The sequence below is a fragment of the Vanellus vanellus genome (genome assembly GCF_965231255.1).
Source record: "Vanellus vanellus genome assembly, chromosome: 2".
Taxonomy (NCBI): domain Eukaryota; kingdom Metazoa; phylum Chordata; class Aves; order Charadriiformes; family Charadriidae; genus Vanellus; species Vanellus vanellus.
Window position 1 is genome coordinate 127,160,815 of NC_138906.1, and position 24,813 is coordinate 127,185,627.

General features: G+C 37.3%; 1 protein-coding gene across 1 annotated transcript in view; it reads left to right on the forward strand.

The window, feature by feature from the left end:
• Positions 1-955: 955 nt before the first annotated feature.
• Positions 956-24,813, forward strand: part of RP1 (RP1 axonemal microtubule associated) — a gene marked incomplete at both ends in the record, with an annotated part of 177,419 nt that continues 153,561 nt past the window's right edge. Inside the window, 4 exons of the mRNA XM_082499227.1 lie at positions 956-1,594; positions 2,946-3,117; positions 20,621-20,784; positions 22,789-22,875. Of these exons, the coding sequence (XP_082355353.1) occupies positions 956-1,594; positions 2,946-3,117; positions 20,621-20,784; positions 22,789-22,875 (1,062 nt within the window). The remainder of the gene's footprint in view (positions 1,595-2,945; positions 3,118-20,620; positions 20,785-22,788; positions 22,876-24,813) is intronic.

Genomic DNA, 24,813 nt, shown 5'->3' on the forward strand with positions numbered 1-24,813 from the left:
TTTAAGTAGAACATTTGCTCTGCAAAGAGAGTAGGAAAGTTTGTGTTGCAGCCAGCATTAAAAATGCCCTTATGGATTTCCTCTAGGAACGTCAGTGTAAACAGAATGACGCATGAGGCATAAAATGGCTGGTTCAAATTGTGTCCCTAGTCTTAACTCACCTGTCAACCTCTCAGTTTAGAAGTGTAATGAAAATTAGGCAGCTAATGAATAGATATGACAAAAAAGAGGAGCAACTATGGATCTCAGTGGTTTCAGTAGAAGTGGAGCTCCTCCCTACCACAGAAAGGAAGCTGTTTCTCTAGCGGTCATGGACTGGGTCGTATAAGTTGCTGCAGCCACGCTTGAAAATGTCTTCCTGCATATTCCTTAATTAAATATGTACAGGCTTTAAAAATAGTTGTTATTTTTAATATTTTTTTATTCTAAATGGAATTGTAATTACCTGAATAAATCTTTGTGTACATCATTCTAGTGCAGACCTGTTTGGTTATTTTTCAGTTTTAGCACTTAGAATGAGTACAATTTACAGCATGAATAATATATTAAAACGAGACATTTCTTCCTGTGCTTTGATCATTGTTCAAAATAATGAACTTTTAAAAAGTTCCTAATCTCAGTGAAGGCAAAACACCCAAGCTGAAAACAGTGCATTTTTGGAAAAGCTGTAAGAACACAGTAAGATAAAATCTTGTCAAATCTGACTTTATTTGAACCTTGACTGTCTTGAAAAACAGTGACATTTTCTTATCGGTTTCAGAACTGATGTATGTAGTAGTAAAATATGTCAAAATATTGTTTTCCATAGCTTCATTAAGAAAAATATGAAGTAGCCAGAAGAGATTGGTCTGTTAGTCAATATGGCAGCTACAACAAGGTGACATTGTCAAAGAATTTAATTTACATTTAATTTAATTTTACATCCATCTCCTCTTTCTTCCAGATTGCTGTCAAAATGAGTGAAACGCCTTCAACTAGTTACTCTGTGAATCAGCCAAACTCCTCTGAGAGCGAACAGAGCTTATCCACGCGCCACTTCAATGTTACTGAACCTGTTGTGGCAAAACGGATCTGTTTCTATAAAAGTGGAGATCCTCAGTTTAATGGGATCAAAATGGTCATTAATAACCGGTCTTATAAAACATTTGATGCCTTGCTGGATAGTTTGTCCAAACGGGTCCCGTTACCTTTTGGAGTAAGGAATATTAGTACACCAAAAGGGAGACACAGCATCACCAATCTGGAGGATCTTGAAGATGGAAAATCTTATATTTGCTCCCATCAGAGGAAAATTAAGCCCATCAACCTGGAACGGGCTAGCAGAAAGCCGCTGCCCTGGCAGATCAGCAGACCTGTCAGCGCTCGCCGTCGAGCTGTGCAATTAGCAAGGGAGAACGAAGATGGATTTGGCCACCGAGAAAGCAAAATAACAACTCCCAAAAAGATGCTTGTTTTCAAAAACGGAGATGTAAGACTTAGACGCACCATAGTTCTGGGAAAGAAAAATACACAAACCTTTGAGGCCTTTCTGGATTATATGAGCGAGTTAATGCAATATCCAGTCGTGAAACTATATACCACTGACGGCAGAAAGGTGAGAATAAAGATGAGTACTGAAATTTTTTCTATGATTTTCTATGAAAAGGTGATTTTATCAATTATAAGCTTAGAACACTGTCCTGGTGTAAGATCTGAAGTGCTGAATTTCAGCTGTTGCCTTTCTATGCCTTTTCCCTTTCAGAAAGGCTACTAGCCTGGAGAAGATATACTGTAGTCTTGCGATCCGAGAGAAGCAAGTGAGGACATTTTATCTTAAGTCATCATGAAAAAACACTTTTTCTTATTCAGGCCTCTTTCAGGCATGCTCTGAATTCTATGTTTTTACCCATTTACACGGAAACTTCCCTTAGTCTTAATGCTGTTTATCTGTGATTTTTAATGTTTTGAAAAGACAATAAGTAGCATCTAATAGCAACACATAATTTATCATTACACAAATGCAGAGTGTTTTGCCATTTGGGACTATGATTAATGACTATGGAACTGATTGTCTATTATAGTTTTTAAACCATGGATCGGATTCTGTACCTCTAAACCCAGTTGATGCAGCACTAGTAACCCTGATTTTCATCTCACATGCTGTTTCATATAATTTTATCTCTCTTAGTGTTGTTTAACCACAGAAAAAAGGACTTGTGATTATACTTAACGGGTATCCAGAAAAACAATTCCATGCAGAGGTTCAAGGGTTCAAGGGAAATCTTGTATTTACCCTCCATTTGATGAAATTTGGTATCAGATTGGGAAACTGTCCATAATACTTATAAGTCAGTGAAGTGCAGTTTGTAAGCCTTATCTTGCAACGTATTTTTGCACATAAATTCAAAACTGTTAGACAAGGCTCTGAGCACCTTGATCCAGTCAGACCTGCTTTGAGCAGAGGGTTAGACTACCTGACCTCCAGAGGTCTTTTCCAACACATGTTGTTCTGTGATTCTGTCGTATTCCTCTGAGGCAGCATAGGCCAAGTACTTGTGGTGTATTCTGAATTTCTCCTTTCTTCCTCCAAACACGTGTTCATATGCATACTTACCTCCGAATGCACATTCTTATTTCATGGCTATGAACAGTCACTGTGCAACAATGAAACAAAATTACATATGCAAATGCTTAAATTATAAGGGAAATTTGATCTGGATCCAAGTGTTGCTTCTCGAAGTCTTTTTCTAATGTATTTATATAACAAGACATACCCTCACAGAGATAGGAATTGCCTTGTAGGAATTGAAAAATTAATTCCATGCTGCGATACATATTTAATAGCATGCTGCAAACTAACGTAGAGACTAAGAAGTGAAGATACTAAAGCATGAAAGGGATAAACCTCTTACATTATTTTTGTGGTTACTAAGGCAGAGAACTTAATGTTACTTTTTTTTTTCCAGGTTCCTAGTCTTCAGGCCCTGATATTGTGCTCTGGAGCTGTAGTCGCAGCGGGGAGAGAGCCTTTTAAACCAAGCAATTATAATTCTCTTGGGTATTCACAGCCTGCTAAATTGCTTGGAATTGCAAATCGTGTATACCCAAAAGCAAATGCCAAGTCAGAAAGTGAAAATAGTAAGTTCTTTGAATTAATTTTTATTTTATTAATTGGTTTATCTCTCTCAACAGAAGACATAAACCCTGACAATCTTACTAGGATCAAGGCTATTCAAAAAGGCCAGTTGAAACTTTATGTCTGCTCTGACTCCTTTATCCTTTGTAAGAATATATATTTATATATAATATATATAAGAATACATATTTATCCTTTATAAGTAAGATCAAAGTGTTAATGTTCTTTTTAAAATGTAAGTTCCCGCTAAATACTCAGGTAGTATGCATATTTTCTTTCAAATGGTCTTATTTAGAACATGGATGCAATTCTATAAGTATATTTTATTTTAATGCACTTGGTCGTCATTGTTATTAATTTTTTTGTGTCACAGTTAATAACAGCAGTGTTAAAAGAAAACGCACGGGTTAATTCAGGCTCTTAACTCTCTGAATTTCTTGAGCAAAACTTTTGTGCAGGTTTCAGAACTTAGCGAGTGGAAGCTTCAATTGTCATTGTCATGACACATGACAAGTGTTTATGCTCCACATAAACAGGAAAAACATTATAGCACCCATCCACTCACAAGCTCATCATGTTTTTGAAGCTGCTTTTGTCTAAACAGAGTGTCATCCTTTCCTATCTTCCTTATGGCTGTGATATATGTTTTTTGGTTAATGTTTGGGAAAAGATACACAAATATGTACTTTCCCTTTGGCTGCTCATGTAGTTGTGCCACTGACAAGGTCAGCAAGAGCGTGAGGTGGTCAGTGGATGATCAAGAAGATGAGGAGCTGCTGGAGAGAATCCAGGTTAGCTGAACAGCCTCAGGTTGAGGGGAACAAAATGCTGCAGTAGTAGAGCTTTAGGTCGTGTGGGAATCTGTGGCATTAGAACATCCTGTAGGGCAGAGGTACTGTCTAGGGGGAAGCTTGTTTAGTCCAGAGGTACTCTTGATATAGTTGCATGCTGTCCTGGACAGCCCAGGAAACATTGTAATTGTGTACTGAGACTTTCCATGGTAATCTTGACCGTGTCGTGGAGCACACTGATACATAAGACACTCAGCTTCCATTTACTTGAAGGAGTTTCTCCCACACCCCTCGCAGCTTATTATGTCCCCAATAAACTATTAATTTTAGTTTTTCTCAACCTTCATGTTCTTTGACTTGCATAGCTTGAGAGCTGTTTGTAGAGCATAACTGATGCTCATGAGAGAATGAACAGGAATATTGAGAATGAAAGTTCTGCAGAAACAAAAAAAATCCTACCCAAATTTTGCTTTGAGCCAGAGAATGAGCCTTGTAATGGTAGAAAATGTGAGTAGATGAGAATCTGATAAGCTCCCTCTTCTAATCCTTAGTTAACAGCAACTACAGAAAAATAGAGAAAAAGACAACCTTTTTTTGTCTTTAACCTGAGAAATTCAAAAGTACCCTGTGTAGGAGACACTATTTATGATGTGAGAGCCTGAAAAATAAATTTCCAGGCACTTCATTCCAATTCCATTTCGTGAAGGTAGAAAAGGTGAGATTTTTACTTTGGGAAATGTAAGGTACGGTCTTTGTAGAGGCGTTAGTACAAACTTTTACTTCTGATTCAGTTCATGGGAAAGCATCTGCATGGAAAACTTGCAAGGTACTCTGCCTTGAAATTAGAGATGTATCTATAGAAGTAACATGTTAACTGTGAAAGTCTTGATGTGAGACCATTTGTGACTCACTTGAGGAAAAAAACCTCAACTTAAATTTAAGCAGTGTAGATGAGTTAGTATCACGTGTTAAATACTTTTCTGCAAGTGAAACCTTTCTATTAAATGGTGGCTCCTATAAATTTAGGTATCAGTAACAGCTGAGGATGTCTTTGTGTGGGTGTACATGCACTGTTTCACTTGCACATGCAGAACCTCTTGGAAGACAGCAAAACTTTATTTTTATCTCATGTTCTTCTATCTCTCACCTCTCCAGTGACACCTACTAGAGAGAGATGAAGTATAATTTTTTTAACCCTCAAGTTACTACAGAGTAATCAAAACATATTTTGGGAATATTTAATGTGTACACAAACACATGTTGGGCCATACTCAAAATTCATTGAAGTCTGGAAGTATTCTCATTGGCTTTACTGACTTTTTCACCACCGTCTACAGTACTGTAGCATAAAATGTATCTCAGAGTGTCGTGATTTAAATTCAGATTTTATAAGAAGTTCAAGTGCTTCAATTTTTACTTCTCTACAGAAGGTCAGTCTAGGGGACTGGATCTGTACCCTTTATTCGTGTGTCAGTGACACTTCTCACAGTAATTACTCATATGCTGCAGATTGTTGGATTAAGCCCAGGGAGATATATGTTCACCTTGACTGACACATTTTAGCACTAACTGTGAAGACTAATAGAAAATCATAGAATCATAGAATCCTCTAGGTCAGAAGAGACCTTTAAGATCATCAGGTCCAGCCATCAACCTAACACTGCCAAAACCACCACTAAACCATGTCCCCAAACACCACGTCTACCTGTCTTTTAAATACCTCCAGGGATGGCAATTCCACCACTTCCCTGGGCAGCCTGATCTAATGTTTGATAATGCTTTCAGTGAAGAAATTTTTCCTAATATCCAATCTAAACCTCCCCTGGTGTAACTTGAGGCCATTTCCTCTTGTTCTATCGCTTGTTACTAGTGAGAACAGATCGACCCCCACCTCCCTACAACCTCCTTTCAGGTAGTTGTAGAGAGTGATAAGGTCTCCCCTCAGCCCCCTTTTCTCCAGGCTAAACAACCCCAGTTCCCTCAGCCACTCCTCATAAGACTTGTGCTCTAATTTTATATTAACGACCACTAAGGCATGAAGAAGACACTAAGTTGGTAACTTGAAGCCCAGACAAGTGAGAGCCTGTGAATCTCTTGAAAGCTTCAAGACAACCTCAGCTCCCAACTAAGTATAAAATTTAGTACTTTTTTAGGCTTTGGAGCTTCAAATAAGTCTATAGCTCTGCCGCTAGAAAGAACATATTGCAAAATAATATGAAGTGGAAAAGTAGTTAAATGTTTGAGTCTTTCTTAAAAATTGGTTATATTTCTGTCTCTAACAATGTCTTAAAATGAATAGGAATATCACCCATGTTTTTTCTCCTTACTTTCTATCACTGTTAAGATAAACAAACTAAATTAGTTTCCTTTCTACTAATTTTTCTCCTTTTTCCTTTTTTCTTCCTTTGCTGCCTGTGCTGTCTCGCCATCTGGATCCTTACACATGACAATTGTCTGCTCTACTTTCCACCTACTGAATGAATTTGGGTTCTTGCAATGTAATTATTGGTAGTGAGAGCTGAAATGGGCTCTAGCTCAAGATCTCAGATATTCTCAGTTTCTTCTGATAAAGGGTCCAGCAATGATAACAACTCAAATGATAACAACTCAGATTCTTCCTACGTTCCCGAGGGTCATAATGGTATAGGAGGAAATCAGATAGTTACTGGTGAAGACTTATCTGTGGCACAGTATGAAGATGACATTGAGAAATCTGTTCATCTTAATCAAGATGGCAGTATCACAGTGGAAATGAAAGTTCGATTCAAAATTAAAGAGGAAGAAACCATTAAATGGACAACCACTGTAAGTCGTGCTGGCCTTTCTGATGACAAAAATACTACCATTTGCAATTCTGCAACATGTGCAGATGAGTGCTTATCAGATGTAAATGTATCAGAACGTATAAAACCAAAAGATGCTCCGTTTTTGGAGAGCTACAATAAAGAAGAGGGAGACTCAGTACAGCAATTCAATGCAGAAATGTCAGACAAACAATCAGAGCCTGATTTAAAAAATGCTGGTCGTAATACCTATAAGAAGAACAATTCTGCAGATCTAGACGTAAGCAATGTCCCCGAGGATAATACCAGGCCTCGCTTTTATAGGCCTCCCACCCCTGGGCCAAGGCGTGTTAGACAAAAAAAAGCAGTAGTTGAAAGTGTCACCTTGGTGTCTGAGAAGGAGGTCCAGGAGAAGACAATAGGACAGTTTTCCTACAGTGAGGAAATACAGAATGGAGAAAATAAGTCTGAGTATTGCATGGTAGCTCATTCAAGAAGAAAAAAAGCAAGTGTCAGTAACCCAAAGTTTAGTGATATAAATGACAATGATTTATTAAAGCTTTCCTCAGAGAATATAAAAGAAGAAATGCTTTTTAAAGTAAGCCACAAAAGTCATGATTTAATAGAAACCACAAATAGGAAGACATTAGAAGTGTCTAACGAGGATGAATTGGTACAGAATATATTAGAGAAATCAGTTATGGAACAAGGTACATATAATAGTTTAGTATCAACCTGCAAAGCAAACATCAGTGGTTTCATACCATCATCAAAAATTTACCAGGCAGCTAGGCCAGGTTCAGCAGACCACATCCATGAGTCATGTGACATTAAGCAAATAAAAAGATCACTGAGTTCTTTCATTAGATATTCAGAATTATGTCAGTCAGAAGGTGAAGAAAGAAAATGCAAGGCTGCTGATTTATTACCTGTTTCTCAAGATTCAGTGCATTCACCCAGTCTTGGACATAACCAGATGAAGATGGTACCTCCACGTACTAAAGCTCCCATTGAGAAAATAAATCCAAAAAATGGATTCTTTCCCGTTACTGAAAGTGAGAACCAAATCAGTGTCAGGTCTGAACCTGTGATACCAACACATGTCATTGATGACAGCCAATCTGCATTTTCCCTCACCAAAAAGAAGAAGAAGAGAAAATCGTCTAACTTTCTAGAGCTAGGTACATATGAAAATCAAAAAGATAAAGAAATTTCAGGGATAATTAAAAGTGAGGGAATGCATATCACAAGCAAAACCACACAGGATTCCACAACACAGGCTATAGATAATTATTCTGAAATACCTCAGAAAGAAGGAACGGATTTTTTTGTAAAAAACAATGATGGGTCTGTCAATTCAGACAAAAGCATATGTCCTGAAGATGAGTTCTGTCACCAGGATTCAGTGGAACAAAATGGATTATCATCTAATAAAAAACCAAGAAGTAATAACAAGTTGGCCAAAGTAAAATTGAAATCAGGCAAAAAAAATGGTTTGGTTTCATCTGCAAAAAGTGAAGATGGTCTAATGACAGTAGATTCAAACAATGAATCTGAACACAGTCAGGATACACTGAGTACTGGGAAAGAAGGCACACATCTTTCAGCCAGTTCTTTCGAACAGATACCTGACTTATCAATGATTTCAAAGCCATTGTCAGAAGTGCCAAAGAACCTTGATTTTGAAAAAGAAAAGGAAAATAATATTTTGGAAAATCTGTCATCAAATAAAGAGAAAAAGCAAAAGAGAATGAAGAAAAATCTAAGTAAAGGTGCAAATAAGTTAAATATGTCGGAGAGAGCCATTACACTAGAGCCTCTAAAACAGGAGGGTTTTCAAGAGGAGGTTGTTGAGCATTCAGTTGAAAACTATGTCCAAACTTGGCTGAAAAACTTGTTACCAAATTCTGTCTTACCCCCTATAAATAAAAAAGAAGGGAAGGTAGAGAATAGCAATGTCTGTAATTTTCCTAAGGAAAATACTGATGCTTTTATAGATAAAGAAACAAGATTTATCACAAATAAAGTACACGTGACTGGCAAAAACCATCTGGTTGAACATAATCTAACCAAGAAAACATTGAAGCCTATTGGTGAATTGGGAACTTTAAAAGAATCAGCCAAAGATTCAGGTGAAAAACAAACTGACTCTTTGATTCATGCTAATACAACTATAGTAGAAGAAACCAAGTATTCCGTAAAGTCGGAATTTCATCATGATGGTAAGCTACACTTGTTTCATGAAACACATGACAATGATAAAAAGATGTCAGAAGTTAATATTCAAGATAGCAACCTATATAAAAGAAAATCTGAAGTTGCTGTTCAAGTCGATTGCACAATTGTCAATGAGAAAATGGGAACCGATGTTCAGAATAATTGCATGTCTAGCATGTTGCTGCATGAACTACAATCAACTTTGCTTGGTCTCCAGAAAGAACACAGTGGATGCATAGGAAAAGCTTGCAGCCTTTCAGACCTTTCTACTTCAGCTTTTGGTTCTTCCTCCAATGTCCTCCTAGCTTGGCTACTTGTACTGAATCTGAGAGAGAGTTTGATTGGGACAATCAAAGATGATATGCAAAAAAATACCTGCAGCTGTTCTGAAATATTTACCCAGTTACAATTTCTGAAACAAACTACAGTCATAGAAAAAGTTGATGAACTGAAAGCTGCCTTCTCACATTTTCAACAATCAACAGAAAATAACTTATTGCACATTGGGAAGGAACTCAAAAAGCAGGACTCCACATGTTGCCATGAGAATATGCCCATAGCTGGAATTCATAATGGTATACGTTTGCATGAAAATGAAAAGTCAGTTGAGCCTTGTATTCCAAAGGACGGTATAAATTCTGAAGAAGCTCTAAAATTGACAGGTGAATTAAAAAGCTGTTTTGATATGCAGAAAGATCTTTATAGAGCAACAGAGACTTTAGACGTGAGTGCTCCCAAAACACAGCTAGATTGTCAATATGCCAATACTAATTCAAATACCTGTAGCCTTGCATCAGGTATAGAGCCACCTGAAAGAAATGAAGAAAAGCCTGACAGCCTATATAAAAAACCTCAAGAAAAAAACAGTGATACTTCATTCACTAATGAAGAGTCAGAAACTTCAGTAGAACCTAACTCGACAGTTCATAGTGTAACTTCTAATGATAAAAACGGTATTTTAGATCAGGATACTTCAGAGTTAGAAGGTGAAAAAGATATTATACGTGTAACTTCTAATGATAAAAATGGTATTTTAGATCAGGATACTTTGGAGTTAGAGGGTGAAAAAGATATTATACATGTTACTACCGATAAAAGTGGAGATGAGAAGGTTGATCCAAAGTCAGCAGGTAATGACAAAAACCCAAATAACCAACTTAAACTAGCTGCTGAAACCTCTGTAGAATATAATAATGAGGATTATTCTGTACAGAAGGACAAGGAAGATGCAGAAACTTGTGAGGAAACCTCTGAGAGGTTATCTACAGTCTCTCCATTATCATTTTGTTATGAATCAAAGCAAATTACAGAATGTGATACGAGTGAAGGAGAACAGAAGTTGCAAGTAGAAGAACTGGAGAATAAAATGTGTTCAGACACTTCTCAATTAAAAAAATGCTTAAAAAGTCCTGCTACTTCAGACTGGTCAGATTACAGACCAGATACTGCAGAGAGTGATTACAACTGTAGAGCATCCAGTGATTTGACCAATGAAAGTGGGGAGGAAGCAGTACTTGAAAAACATTATAATACTGGCTATGTAAAAAGAACTATTGAAAGACTTTATGGCAAGACAGAAGCTTCATTTAAGCCTGACTTTCACAAAGGATTTCCTTATGTGTCAAAAGTGTTTCAAAAGGATACTGAAGAATTCCACTCTGCAGAAGTGGAAAAAACCATTTATTTTTCTCAAGAACCTAGGTCTTGTTCTGCAGAGAAATTGTCACATTCTTCATTACCATCACAAGAATTTCCAGTAAATGTAAACAAAGATGATGCTATATCAAGAAGAGAAAATACTTCTTTACCAAGACCACAACCTACCCTTAACAGAGAAGAGACAAGTTATACTAATGACCATTCAGAGGACTCTCCAAAGCAACATTGTCAACCTAGTGTACGAGGTAATGAAGATGAAGGAATTTTGATAGATAAAGGCAAATGGCTTCTCAAAGAAAATCATTTGATAAGAAGATCACCACCTGAACGGATTGGAATGTATGGTAATTTGGATACAACATCAACAGACACAGTCCTTGATACTAACAGTGATGAAGTTCCATACTCTCACTTTGGCAATCTGAATCAGTACCCAGTCCTTGATGAAATCTCTTCTTCAGAACTTGAAGACATGGCTAAACCGTCTGAAAATTTTTGCAACTACTTCAATATGCCTCATAGTAGTGATTCAGACCCCTTTCAGGATGACTTAAGCACAAAAAGCAAACCTAGCCGCAACGGTAAGATCACTTCCCTTCCTGCAGCAGACAAAGAAAAGATCAAACCATCAGTCATGGTAGGTTCTACTTCTGCACATCTTTCCACACAGGCTGATACCAATTTTCCAGCCTTTACATCTGTAGAATTTAGATTGCCTGATAACAAAGTGCATCCATTGGAACAGCCTTTAAACGATGAACCCATACAGTCTCAGCCAACTGATGTTAGTAATGCCAACAGAAGTGCTCTTCAAGAAGAAGATTCTCTGGATAAACTCCATGCTATATGTGGTCAACATTGTCCAATACTGATGGTGACAGTAACACCAATTAATGAGGAACAGAGAGGATATGCCTACCAAAAGGCATCTGATATTGAGAACCAGCTGGGTCTACGTTTGTTGGCCAAAAAGAGCGAACATTTACAATGGTCAGGTGAAGATTTAATAACAAACAACAATAATAACGTGACTCTGAAGAATAACTGTATCAATAAGATTGCCAATAATATTTTCAATAGGTTTTATGCTAATAACACCTTAGATTTTATTAGTAACTTTGGGATACTTGCATCTTCAACTCTGAAAGGCAGAAGCAGTTTAGGGAAGTTACATGTTTTAGAGGATATGAATGTAAAACTCTTGGAAGTCAGCAATTGTCAAAATAATGTATCCAAACACATACCCAGTGATCTTGTGATAGGCACAAATATTGAGCTACCCAAGAGAAAGCCAAAAATATGCCAAATGCTAAGAATAAGCCTAACTCATATTTTTGGAGAAAAATTTTCTCTCATGTTGGCAGATCCAGCAAAAACCTGTCATTCTGAAATATTTCTGAAGTGCAACACTTCTTTAAATACCATTGAACATAATGCCTCTGAAAAGATGAAAAATGAAAATGCCTTTCCTACAGAAGAAGAAGAAGGAGAAGGAGAAGGGGAAAAGGAAGAGGAAGAGGAAGAGGAAGAGGAAGAGGAAGAGGAAGAGGAAGAGGAAGAGGAAGAGGAAGAGGAAGAGGAAGAGGAAGAGGAAGAGGAAGAGGAAGAGGAAGAGGAAGAGGAAGAGGAAGAGGAAGAAGTTTGCTTTTGTACAATGGACAATGGAAACAGCAAAGAAGAGAAAGACTTGTGACAGAGATCTTGGAATTTCTATAACATTAGTGAAAACATCTTCAGAAAAAAATAATCACAAAATAAACTGCTGAATGCCACACCCAATAAAACTCCCAATGTGAATACAGCCCAGACCTAGACAAATGTAAATCAAAATTGTATATCATTGCTGAAATATAGATAATTACTTAGATTTTTGTGGGAACTACCATAGGAAGAAAAGCTGTTCTTCTAAGACAGTGATTTCTCAGTTAAAAAACCGTTTCTCCCTTAAGTGTTATCTGTTCAGAAATATTTAGTAATGTACCAACCATCTTATTGGTAAAGAAACAACTACTGCTTATTAGAACAGAGAACTGAAATTTGAAATATATGCCCAAGTTCTAAGATAAGATTCCTATATTTCATGACATTTGAGAAAGGGCTTGAGAATTGTCTTTCAGTAGAAATGCTTTATCCAGAGCAAAATCAACTCATATATTTAATTTGAAATTAAAAGTAAGAAATACTATTTAAATTCTGTAATACAATGAAAAGTAGGAAACAGTAGTCACATTAATTTTATATAGATTAACATTATCAAATTGCTATTTCAATTTTTAAAAGCCAAATCCAGAATATTTCTGTGAGTAAAGAAATCTTTCAGTCTGTATATAGGATCATCCAGACCCCAAATGAAGTTTTCCTCTTTTACCCAGAGGATACTAGAAAAGGTGTGTATTTATTACCGCTGGGATTCCACAGGAACTGAGAAGAGAGACTGTCTGTCAATGGACTTCCTGACTGCCCTTGCCGTATTCCCTTCTGAGGCACCACCATTTATGCTTAAGATTGTTCTACATACACTACAAGTTTTAGTTGTGTGTCCTTCTTTAACCTTTGTACTTTAAATGTGGTCTATGTCTTTTTTTTTCTTTTTTTTTTTTTTTGTAAATATGTTTTATTTTGGGAATCCAAGGTGTATGTAATATGTTTCAGGTTATTTCAGTCTGTTATTAGAAATATTTTGGATACCTGTTTACAGCATTTTTTAATATTATGTGTGCATAGTAAGAACTTATATACGGTTTACAGTTTTCAGTAAATGATGTTAAATATAAAACTGGATAATATTTTATGTATATTGTGACTTGGCAGAGTATTTCAGGTTTTGGTTAGATTTTAATCTGACCAAATTAGATTGCATAGTACCTTGCTTCAACGTCAATGAAGTCAGAGACGTACCTGAAGAAGGAAGGTGCTGTATTTCAGTTAGAGAATGAGAATTTGGCCATTCTGTACAGTGGCTGTGTCTAGACTAACTGGCATGTACATGCTGCGATAAGCCCTGGATCATGATCCTTTCGTTATCCAGACTGGGGACCTAATTAAAGGCTGACACAAATCCCTTTTGGCCCAGAGGCTTTGACTGTCTCCCTGAAGGCACATGGAGGGGAAGTAGATGTCGGATCTGGAGCAAAAGGGGTTTGCAGTACAGGTAGGACATCTAGGAGCACTCTTCAATTCTTTTTAGGAGTCCAGTGGCAGATATATTTTCCCATAAATAACCAATATGTTTCTGTTGTTTGAAGCAGTGTATTCTATGTAATAAACTAACGTTGCAACCCTAAAGCAATATATGTCATCTAATATATTTCACACCAAATAGCTGTGTGTTATTTCCCGCGCTTGCCTTGTTCCTGATGTTGTTCCTTCTATCTCCACATTTTTTGGCATCCTCCTTTGAATGTTTTAGAACTGCTCCTAGTGAAGAGTCTCCATAGTATTTTTTCATCATTTTACATGTCAAAGCAGAAATAAAACCCATGTTTGGAAAATGAAGCTTGAAATTACTAGAATCCAACTAAGTGCCATATAGCATTCTGAGCACCACCAAGCTTCTATGCTGTAAATGATGTTGAAATGTTAGATAGGCAAATTAACAGATATATATATGTCTCCATCACTTGCAGTCTTTCTTCTGCATTCACAGCACCCTGTGCTGCGTTCACAGCACCTTAGCTTTTTCAGATCAAGGTTCAAGAACCTTTAATCAGATGCTTATTATAGGGTTTCTGAGCAAACCAAGCACTCAAAAGGTGAGATGTAAGGTACTGCCTGAGGTTACAATTAGCAGAGACCACAGCAAGTGGTAAAACGAATGTTATATTAACTGAAAGACTTGCTTCTGATTTCAGTATGTTAAGTGAAACGGAATAAAATGGTCACCTCAGAGCAGGACAAAAGGTCAACAGTGAGATGTACCATACTGTCATAGGGTTTATATATTCATTAATGGTTCAGGGAAGATACAGAATATTAAGTGGCTGAGATATGCAGATGAAATAAAATTACTTTCATTAGGTAAGATTGGAGAAGCCTGAAGAGAGAACCTCACAATGCTGGTGACTAGAGCAATGTACTGATTGACGGCGGGAAAAACACCATGAGGAGTAATATGAGCTAATTTCTGCAAATTAACTGCAAAGGGCATAGAGTCTTTCTGAATAAGTCAGGATAAAATATATGTGGAAGTGACAAGCATATTAAATAATGTGTAAAGAACAGGATAGAAAACAATCCAGCAGGCATTCAAGGGCTGTATATAGATTATGCCATTCTTCTAGGAGGAATTCAGTTTTTGTCTTACATTATTGAAAAAGAAACAGACAACATAACATGTAGACCACAGTCCCAGGAAGTTTAAATTTGTCTAGTTTAGCCCCCTCACTAGAAAGAAACCACACAATTAGGTAAGTAATACCATTTCATCACTAATTCTCATCTTAATACTTGTTATCTACAGTCATTACCGATTCCACTGGAGGGATGTTCTGGAGCTTGTGTCCTTCTTCTGATGTCTGTCTTAACTGTTTTCTAATTTCTATCCTAAGCCTAGACATGGTTAGTTTATATACATGTGTCGCAAAGCCATCATTGTCATTTACTTAGATAAGTAGTTTTCCTCCTTGGCATCTGTCAACAAAGTCAGACATTGTCTTAACTTTTTCTCATACATAAACATTTTCTCCTTTTCCTCTAATCATCATGGTTGTCTTTCTCAGGACTTTTTCTAGTTTCAATAAATATTTTTTTTTTCAATATTGTTACCAAAATTTTATGCAGTATTGAAAAGGTTGTCTCTGTAAACTCTGGGACATTTACAGTAAAATTTATCTACTTAAAAATCTCTTTCCTGTGGCATCTTATAGTCACATTGATGACTCGCTGCTTCTCTATTTTTTTTAAGTGATAAATTCCCTGTTCATAGCATTAAGTTTTGGTAGTATTTTTAAAATGCATTTCATTGCACTTAATGCTGTTATATGTTATCCCTTTTCTACTACTCTGGATTTTCGGATCCTCTTATACTTTGACAATTCTTAGTGACCGTGTTACAGAAATTACCTACTTTATGCAGTATATTGATGAAAATATGAAATCCAGATAAATTACAGCACTGATTCCTGAGAAACTTACTAGTAACACTATAAATTAATACTTCTCATTTCTGCACAAGCACGTAATTTCCCGTTTAGTTTGTTATTTTGTTACTCTCCAGTCTTGCACTAATCCATTTGTCCATTTTGGCTACTAATTTCTCATATAATGCTTGGATAGGTTAGAGCTACTGTAATTTCCTTGTCTACAAAGTTGAATTCTCATCATCATGGAGGAGATTAGGTACTTGGGGATAACTGTCGATTCATTCAAAATTTGTTCAAAAGCATTACCTAGTATTGCTTTCATATAAGATACATGGGTTTTAGTCTCTCAGTGCACTCTTCACCCCATTCTGATTTTCCATTTTAAATTTCCCATTCCATAGCCCATTCTTGTCAACAGAGCTGACATTTCCCAAACACTGTATGTCACCATTCTTATTAAAAAAAAAGAGGCAGTTTTCACTTTATTGTAAAGGAATACTTAGTTTGTGTTCTCAAATTCAGCACATAGTGTATATAGGCCTTCTTTGCTTATTCTCTTTTAATGTATATGGTTAAATAACCATTTTACTAGTTCGTTTTAATTTCCTTTGTTATACCTTGTTTTACAGTTCAATTGACTTTGTTAACCTCTTCCCTTCTGGACTAATTTTAACCCAGTCCCTTCTGGACTAATTTTACTGTGAACTAGTATAAATATTCAGGGATTTGAAAAATATTAATCATACAAATATCTTATTCAAAAACAGTCAAGACTAACATTTTATCTAAATACTGTATTTTCTGGGTTTTATTTTTCTTTTTTTCTTTCATCAATATTTCACAAATTTTCTGACAGATGTCATTGCCAGCACATGACAGGTTTATATACAAACCAGTTACATAGTAGAGAATTTATTTGGTATCTTTACTAGCCTTGATCTGAGAAAAAGGGTTCTATTGACTTTGCAGTAATTATTCACATATGGGTAGAGGTGAAGACTGGAAACTATTAACTGGAATGGATCCAAGAACCTGAAAACAATGTATTGGAGAAGAAGCCATTGCACACAGTGATCTACAGTAATCACTGTTTTTTCTAGTATGATGTATAGAATGCTGGATGACACGGTTTTACATATCTAAATAACATATTACATGTGTATATAACATAAAAACTAATGAGAAATGACTGATTTCTCAGAAGTGTTAGGATCCTCAATTTGAGTACATAGAAGCAATACTTTAGTAAAACCATTTATTGGTTTTCATTTCTGAAATGCGTAAAGCATATTTCTTTTTAGTTCTAAGGATGTCAGAAGAAAGCAAGACCATTTAGTTGTCTAATTTCACAGAATCATAGAATGGTTTAGGTTGGAAGGGAGCTTAAAGATTGTCTAGTTCCAACCCCCCTGCCATAGGAAGGGACACCTCCCACTAGACCAGGTTGCTCAAAGCCTTTTACAACCTGCCCTTGAACACTTCCAGGCATGGGGCCTCAACAACTTCCCTGGGCAATTTGTTCCAGTGTCTCACCACCCTCATAGTGATTTTTTTTTTTTTTCTAATATCTATTCTAAATCTACCCTCTTCCAGTTTAAAGCAATTCCCCCTTGTCCTATCATTACATGCCCCTGTAAAAAGTCCCTTCCCAGCTTTCTTGTAGGCCACCTTTAAGTACTGGAAAGCTGCTATAAGGTCTGCCCAGAGCCTTCTCTTCTCCAGGCTGAACAAACCCAACTCTCTCAGCCTGTCTTTATAGGAGAAGTGCTCCAGCCCTCAGATCATCCTCGTGGCCCTCCGCTGGAGTCAGTCCAACAGGTCCATGTCCTTCTTATGTTGAGGACTCCAGGCATGGATGCAATATTCCAGGTGGGGTCTCATGAAAGCAGAGTAGAGGGGCAGAATCCCCTCCCTCGACCTGCTGGCCACGCTTCTTTTGATGCAGCCCAGGATGCGGTTGGCCTTCTGGGCTGCGATTGCACATTGCCGGCTCATGTTATGTTTCTCATCAGCCAATACTCCCAAGTCCTTCTCCTCAGGGCTGCTCTTAATCCATTCTCCACCCAGCCTGTATTTGTGCTTGGGATTGCCCTGGCCCACATGCAGGACCGTGCACTTGGCCTTGTTGAACTTCATGAGGTTTGCACAGACCCACCTCTCCAGCCTGTCCAGGTCCCTCTGGATGTCATCCCTCCCCTCCAGCATGTCAACTGCTCCATACAGCTTCATGTCGTTGACAAAGTTGCTGAGGGTGCACCCAATCCCAACATCCATGTCACAGACAAAGACAATAAGCACCACTGGTCCCACTATTAAGCTATCACTATTAAACAAGTTACTTGACATTCATAGCACCGATGTTATCAAATATTATTAGTCTAATTACCATGCTAATCCACTGTAAGAATTAGGGGGACTATTTAATGCAATTTACTTTCCTTAATAAACTAAATTAAGACAAGAGGTTGGGTACATCTACACAGAGTGACTTAGACATTGTATACATGTGATTGATAGTTTCTCAGTTATAAGTGAGATTAACATGGAAGATTACATGGTCACCTTTCATCAGTCAGGGCTCACAGAAATTTGGAGCACACAGCGCTTTGGATAGTGTAAGGAACTGCATGTGTAACAGAAACAACAAGCTAACTTCAGTTGTGGAAAAAACAGATTACAACAACTTGAGAAAGGTCACACAGGATGTCATTCTGCCAGTTATTTTTCTTCCTCGGGTCTTGCAGTTATTATTTTTTCCCTATTCTTTCAGTATAATGTGTTCAGGTTATGACAATTCTTGTAAAGTTGAAGTTTAACCTGTTGGTAAGACTAGCTGTTTGGCAATTTATTATTTAATGATGACAACATAATTATTTAGGAAGCATTGGTACTGTAGCTGCACATTCACAGTAATTTCAGAAAAGTGCTGCTTCAACAGTATCTCCTTAAAATTGAGTAGCGGCGTATACTCCACATTTCTCATGGTAATATGTTTTAGACACCTTCTCTTAAACAATATAAGTTGTCTCAGATTCTGTCTCTGTCTCTTAAATTTTTCACACTTTCTACTCAGGTTGTGGACGTACAACATTTTTCAAACAAATAAGTAAATCTCAGAACACTACTGTGGAATTTCAAGGTCTTGAGGGTTGTCCTCAAAGATGAACCGAGCATTATGTTAATGTCTTCCTGTCTCTTCCCCCAAAGTACAGGAGAGAATATCTGTTTTAATAGTTACTGATTCTACAATATTGCATTTCCCAAGAAATGTGTGTTTTACACACAAAGCACAATGGCGACACAGAAGTAAAGGCCCAATAGTTTTAGCAAGACATAAGCAAGACTGCCAGATTCTACCATCAGGTCTCATTAATATGTCAGATTTTATAATGTGCCTTTACTGTGCCTTGTTTTCTGCCTTTTATTAAAAGCAGTATTAATTATTCAAACAGAACTGCTAAGTGGTACAGAGGACATATATTGTAACTAATTTATTTCCTAGATACAAAAATATTGACATGCACCATGTCTAGATCAGCCTAGCTGTCAATTTCTTAAATACCTTTTCTTTTTGGATATAGCTAAACATGAGCAAGTAAAAACAGTTTTTTTCCAGAATGCCACACAAAACTAAATGTCAATTCCTCAAGTCTTTGGTTTCACTAGTCCTCAAATAATATTCTGCTGCAGCATAATTCTGTGTATGTATCATAATCGATGTCCACTGGCTCCCTTAAGAAAATGCCCATGGCTAGCACTGAAAATATTGAGTGATGTTCAAAATAAAAGTGGTTTCACTGAACCTCACAACAGAAACACAGGATAGCTTATTACCTCGTGTTTAGGACACATAGATCTAATTTATGTAGCTCAAATAATAAATACAAAATTCATCATATCATGATGAGTTTGCACACTTTACTCATCATCGCTATATTTCTTAGTGTTTTAGCCAGGGCACACAGGATATCCTCAAAGAGACTGTGATGGAGGGAAAAGTCATTAATACAGGTAAAATACATACCATAGACGAGTCATCAGATTATAGGGGGAGTCTGTGGTCAGTAAGGTCCTTTATTACTGCTGCTGTAATTTAAAGGAATTTCTCTTTTAGGAAACAGTAACATTAATCAGTGGTGCAAAATGAACTTAGCAAGCTTGGGAGGTGCTTAAATGTATACCATTTGAGATGGGTATCAGCTAATTAGAAACATTGGGAACGAGGATGTTTTCTTGATATTCCTTCCTGTTATCAGCCATCCCTCAGTGATACCACTTCCCATTATTTCACACCATTGATACTCAGCTTCCACTGAACCAAAGCCTAAATCTCTATATTTGGTCTTGATAATTATGAAATTTAACCGTGGAAAGAGTATTGGTATCTCAGGATATAATGCCAACATTGCAATGCAAGATATACATATCTCCATCTCTCCACTCTTCAGTGGGTTCCAAACAAGCTGTTACATCTGTGTAGCCCAGCACAGCTTTGCAGAGATACAGGTCCTTTCTTAAAGGGTTTTTTTTCAGCAGAGCTAATTTGCTTTGAGAGACCCTAATGCTTGAAGCGATGAGTTTGTAATTCCAGAGCTAGCTTGCTGAGAGCCCCATGCGGCTGCCATTGGGCAGAACTGCACCAGGCAGAGCTAATATAGCCCAAGTAAACAGAAAGCTATATTTTATACAATTTAATACAATATTTCAACACAGTGTTTGAAAAGTGATCTATGTTCATGCAAGTTTGACTTTGCCATATGGCATATGCAGAGTAAAAGATGTGAATGCAACCTGACATTTCTTGATTTTTGCCTGCCCATCATAGCAAACTCAATATTTGCCTGGTGTAATTTTTTGAAATACCTACTTCTCTATTCATTGACATTATATTATTTAGAATTTTGATTACTGAAATGCATTTTGCTTAAGAATCATAAGTTTAAGTAATTCAGTGAGTCCTTTTTCTTTTGATAGCTAGGAAATGGAAGGTGTCAGTCCTCACCAGTGATATACCATCTGCAGGAACAAGCTCAAAAGTTTATATTACATTGTATGGGGATCACAGTAGTTCGGGGCCCATTTTTCTTGATGGAGAGAAGGGGAAATTATTTCAGAGAGGCAATGAAGACATCTTCACAGTAAGTAATATATATTCATTGTATTGCCCTCTTGTATCTTGCCAGATTATATGACGTTTCAAAATATATGTGATGAAAAGATAGTCATTTTTTTGTATTGTACACATATCTGGAAACAAGAAACAGGAATTAAAAGTAGAACTAAATTTAGTATCCTTTCCCATTCACCTGTCCAAAGCTGGTTTGATCTAACATATTTCTTGTCTGTTTAAGAAGAACTACTGGTTAATTTACATGGTGCCCAAGAAAATACCAAGAAATATAGGACAACATATATATATATATTTAATTTAAGATGGAGCTACAATATTAAAAATTAAATAAGGAAGTGAAGAATTAGGGTATGGAGTAAATTTTTAACTTGTTAAAATACCTGCTGCTTTATTTAAGTAATGGCAATTTTCATACGTGTAATAAAGTCCGTCTACCTGAAACAGTTTCTGCTCCCACTTACACAAGCAAATTTCTCCCCCATCAGTCTTGTAGCATGGTGATTTAAGTGCGCCAGAACAGGGCCCTTATTAAAAGCTGCATAGCTTGAGTGTGTATATGGGATTGCCAGTGGGTGTCTCTAGCAGGCGCCAGCTACGGGGCCAGATAGTAAACAGGTGCTTCCATTGCTAGTATCCAGCATAGCAACTCCCCTTCTGAGCAAAGGTATTTAATGGCAGCATTGATGAAGAGCTCACTTTTTTCACAATGGCATCTTAGATGCTTGGGATGTACAAAACGCAGTTCTAAGCCCTCTTCAGCCTGATGGAGTTTCTCAGAAGAATCCAGCGCCTCTGATTGATAGTACACTATTCTCTGTCTGTGATATCAAAACCCCCCAGATATAAGACTGAAAGGAGTAGATAAAATAAGTAACCAGGAGCCTGACTGATAAAAATGCCCTCTTTACAAAAGATGATGTTGTTAGCTGTGTTTCCTGCTCCCGTTATTGTCATTAATTTCATCTCCAATGACTTTTAAATGCAAAATACGGAGGCAGTCCCTGGTTTGGGACCTAGGATTCCCCTCTTAGGTGAGTATGCATAACACTGAATACAATTGACGAGTGCCTACTCTGAAATATATAGAAAGAGAAAAGCCTCTCTGCTTGTGCTGTATGCTAGATCTCCGTCAGCTACGGTCTGTCCTTGCTTCTCTGTCTCTTTATTGCTTCTAACACTGAGTTCAGGGAAGTTTGTGCTACAGGCAACTCAGTTCACACCCACCTCTACACTGTAAATGAAAACAGAAAAATGAATTCTACAGAAGACAACAGAAGGACAGCAAATTCAGCCTGCATAGTAAGAAAAAAATGATACAGCAAGAAGGGAAGACGCTCATGGTGTGTTTCCAGTTCCTTGAAGATAAGCTTTCTATTTCTACACTTAAGTTCATAACTAATTGTTTGAATAACCTTCACACAAAGTTATTCCTTCAGCATCCTGTTATCTGTGCTGGATGCACTCATCAGCCTGTCCAAGAGCTAATCTTTCAAATATACCTTTTTAAGGTATATGATTTGTAAAAAACCATCAAAGCTGAACACAATTGTTTCCAAAATTGTAAGGCATACCCTCCTGGAGGGTTAGGGAGAAACTCAGAGGTGTGTGGGAGGTGCTTGGGAGACAGAAATAATTTTGTAGCAGGACAGTGGTATAGATGTTAAACTGAGCCAGGTTTTAGGGTCAAGGCACTTTTGCTTTTCAGTCTTACATACAGTCTGTATTCATCTCTCACTAAGGCCAATATTCAGTGGGGAACAAAATAGCTACAGCAGCATCCTGAGGCCATTTAAGCGGGATCGGCAGGCCAACAGTTTTTTTGAGCGTTGTCCTTCAAGAGAACCAAGCTTCCAATGATTATCCAGAGCAAAATATTTTGGAAACACTTGTTTAAATATCAGAATATTTAATTCCTCTAAACAAAAATGTCACCTGACAGTTACTAAATGAATTTCCATTGCATGTCTTTTAATAAATGTTCTGTGTTTCATCAGTTGTATTTCTTTTGCAGGTTAATACTGGAAACATAGGACATCTCTACAAAATACGCATAGGACATACGAATGCAGGAAACTCCCCTGCCTGGCACTGTGAAGAGGTAAATGCAGTGAGAAAGAATTTTATCTTTCCAAAAGCAGTCACTATGACAATGGAGTCATAAAATATGAGTCACAGAAAATCCCTGGGATAAGTATATTAATCTCATCAAATGCTTGCAGCGTCATTTAAGAGATTAATTATGAAGGAGTGTTTTTGTGTGGAATTAACGGCAGCTTATGATGGTATGTCTTGGCTACTCGCAGTTTAGTGAGAGCTGTACATTATATTTCTTTAAAACTGTGTGGCTGAGCAGCAAGGAAGACTGCTTAAGTTGGCTGTAGTCTGAGTCTTCTACCGGTAAAGCAAAGACAAGAAATCAAAGAGAATAAGCTAGTTCTGTTTCAAGTTTCAGTCATGAAGCATACTATATGGGTTACTGGACTGGGAATGAAAGGATCTGGCTTTAACCAGTTGTTTTCATCTGGGACTGAGACTCAGAAAGAAGAGTAAGAAAGGTCTGGGCAGTGTTAACTGAAGTTAACATAAGATCCTGTGGGTTCATACCTCTAGCAAATCCTGTGTCGCTGGTAGGATCACTCTGCCTAGCAGGTTTCATGCTAGAATTATAGGGATTATATCTCTTTCAACTCAGGTGAGGATTGCCTGACTATAAAGCTGTTCTCCAGCTGTGCTGTGCTTTGGGGAATGCTGGAATCAAAATATCATTTAAGACACTTTTTTCTTCTGTTCCTTCCTTGCTATTTTTCTTCTCACAAATGTGTGTGTGGGAGCAGTGAAAAGGTGGAAAATACCTCATAGCTTTGTCCTGTGAGGCAGAGGGACAGGTTAACAGCAACTTCTAAAGTATATCTGCGTCGAGAAGCTAGAAGAGAACAGGGGGTTTTCTCTTAGAAAAAAAGGTTTATTTTTATGCTTAATATTAGTATTAGAAGTTTTGGTTGCCATAAAATCTGACTCAACTGAAGGAACTTTGTGGGTTAGTTGTACACTATCCTCTGCGAAAAGAGGCTGTCCTGCCTGCTTTGTATGACATGCATTTAAATTGAGAGGCTGAAGAAGTCTGACAAAAAAAGGAAAGAAAAAAATGTAAGTAATTATTCCCCTTCTCACTTCGCAGCTAGGATATATTAATTGAAATCAACAGTAAAATTTTAAAAGAAGGATTCAACGCTTCAGTGTGTTCCACTGATTATGAATTTTAGTTGTGTCCTTACCAAATCTCAGTCAATCAGGCACAGTTTTTAGGGAGTGATTCATCAGTCAGGGTTAGGTCATTTCCTCTTTGCAATTCTGAGCAGAAAATCAAAGAAAGGAAATACCTTCAACCAAACACGCTCTACAAGTAACCTGACATTTTGTGTGGTAGAAAACCAAAGGAGTATAGCCATTGATTTCTAGATTTCATAGAAGAGAAACAACCAACATCAGTCTCGTCATATGCTTGACATCATTGTTCACTGGGAAACCTACATTTTTCTGGAAGATCTGAAATTAAAGGAGAGTGCTCTACAATTGCAGAGTAGTTAGGTAGTCTGGTAGTTAGGCATGCTAGTCCTCCATCAGTAGCCCATGGTTTCTGTGTCTGTCTCTGTACTTCTGTGCCTGTCTCTGTACTGAGATGGTATCAGGCCTGAAAAAGTCCACAAAGGTGCTGCTTTGCTAATCCAAACTCCCTTTTCAAGATCCATCAGTAGATGTTGACAGGCTGAGATGGGCCAGGTGTTTTAGGCAAGATGAATCTCTTTCTTTGAAGTTTAGTATTCAATCCATAAAAGAGAGAAAAATGTTTCCAGTAATTCTGAATTTGTTCAATATTTGAATTAAGATTAGATTCTGCAAAGCACACAGTAGGAGTGAAACTACAGGCAGAAGTGTCTTTGCTTCTCTCTGCTGGTCCAAGACCTAGCGTAGCTACTAGTATAAATTAGCATAGTCAGGGACTATTCTAATATAGACCAGCCTCTGAGATGCTTAC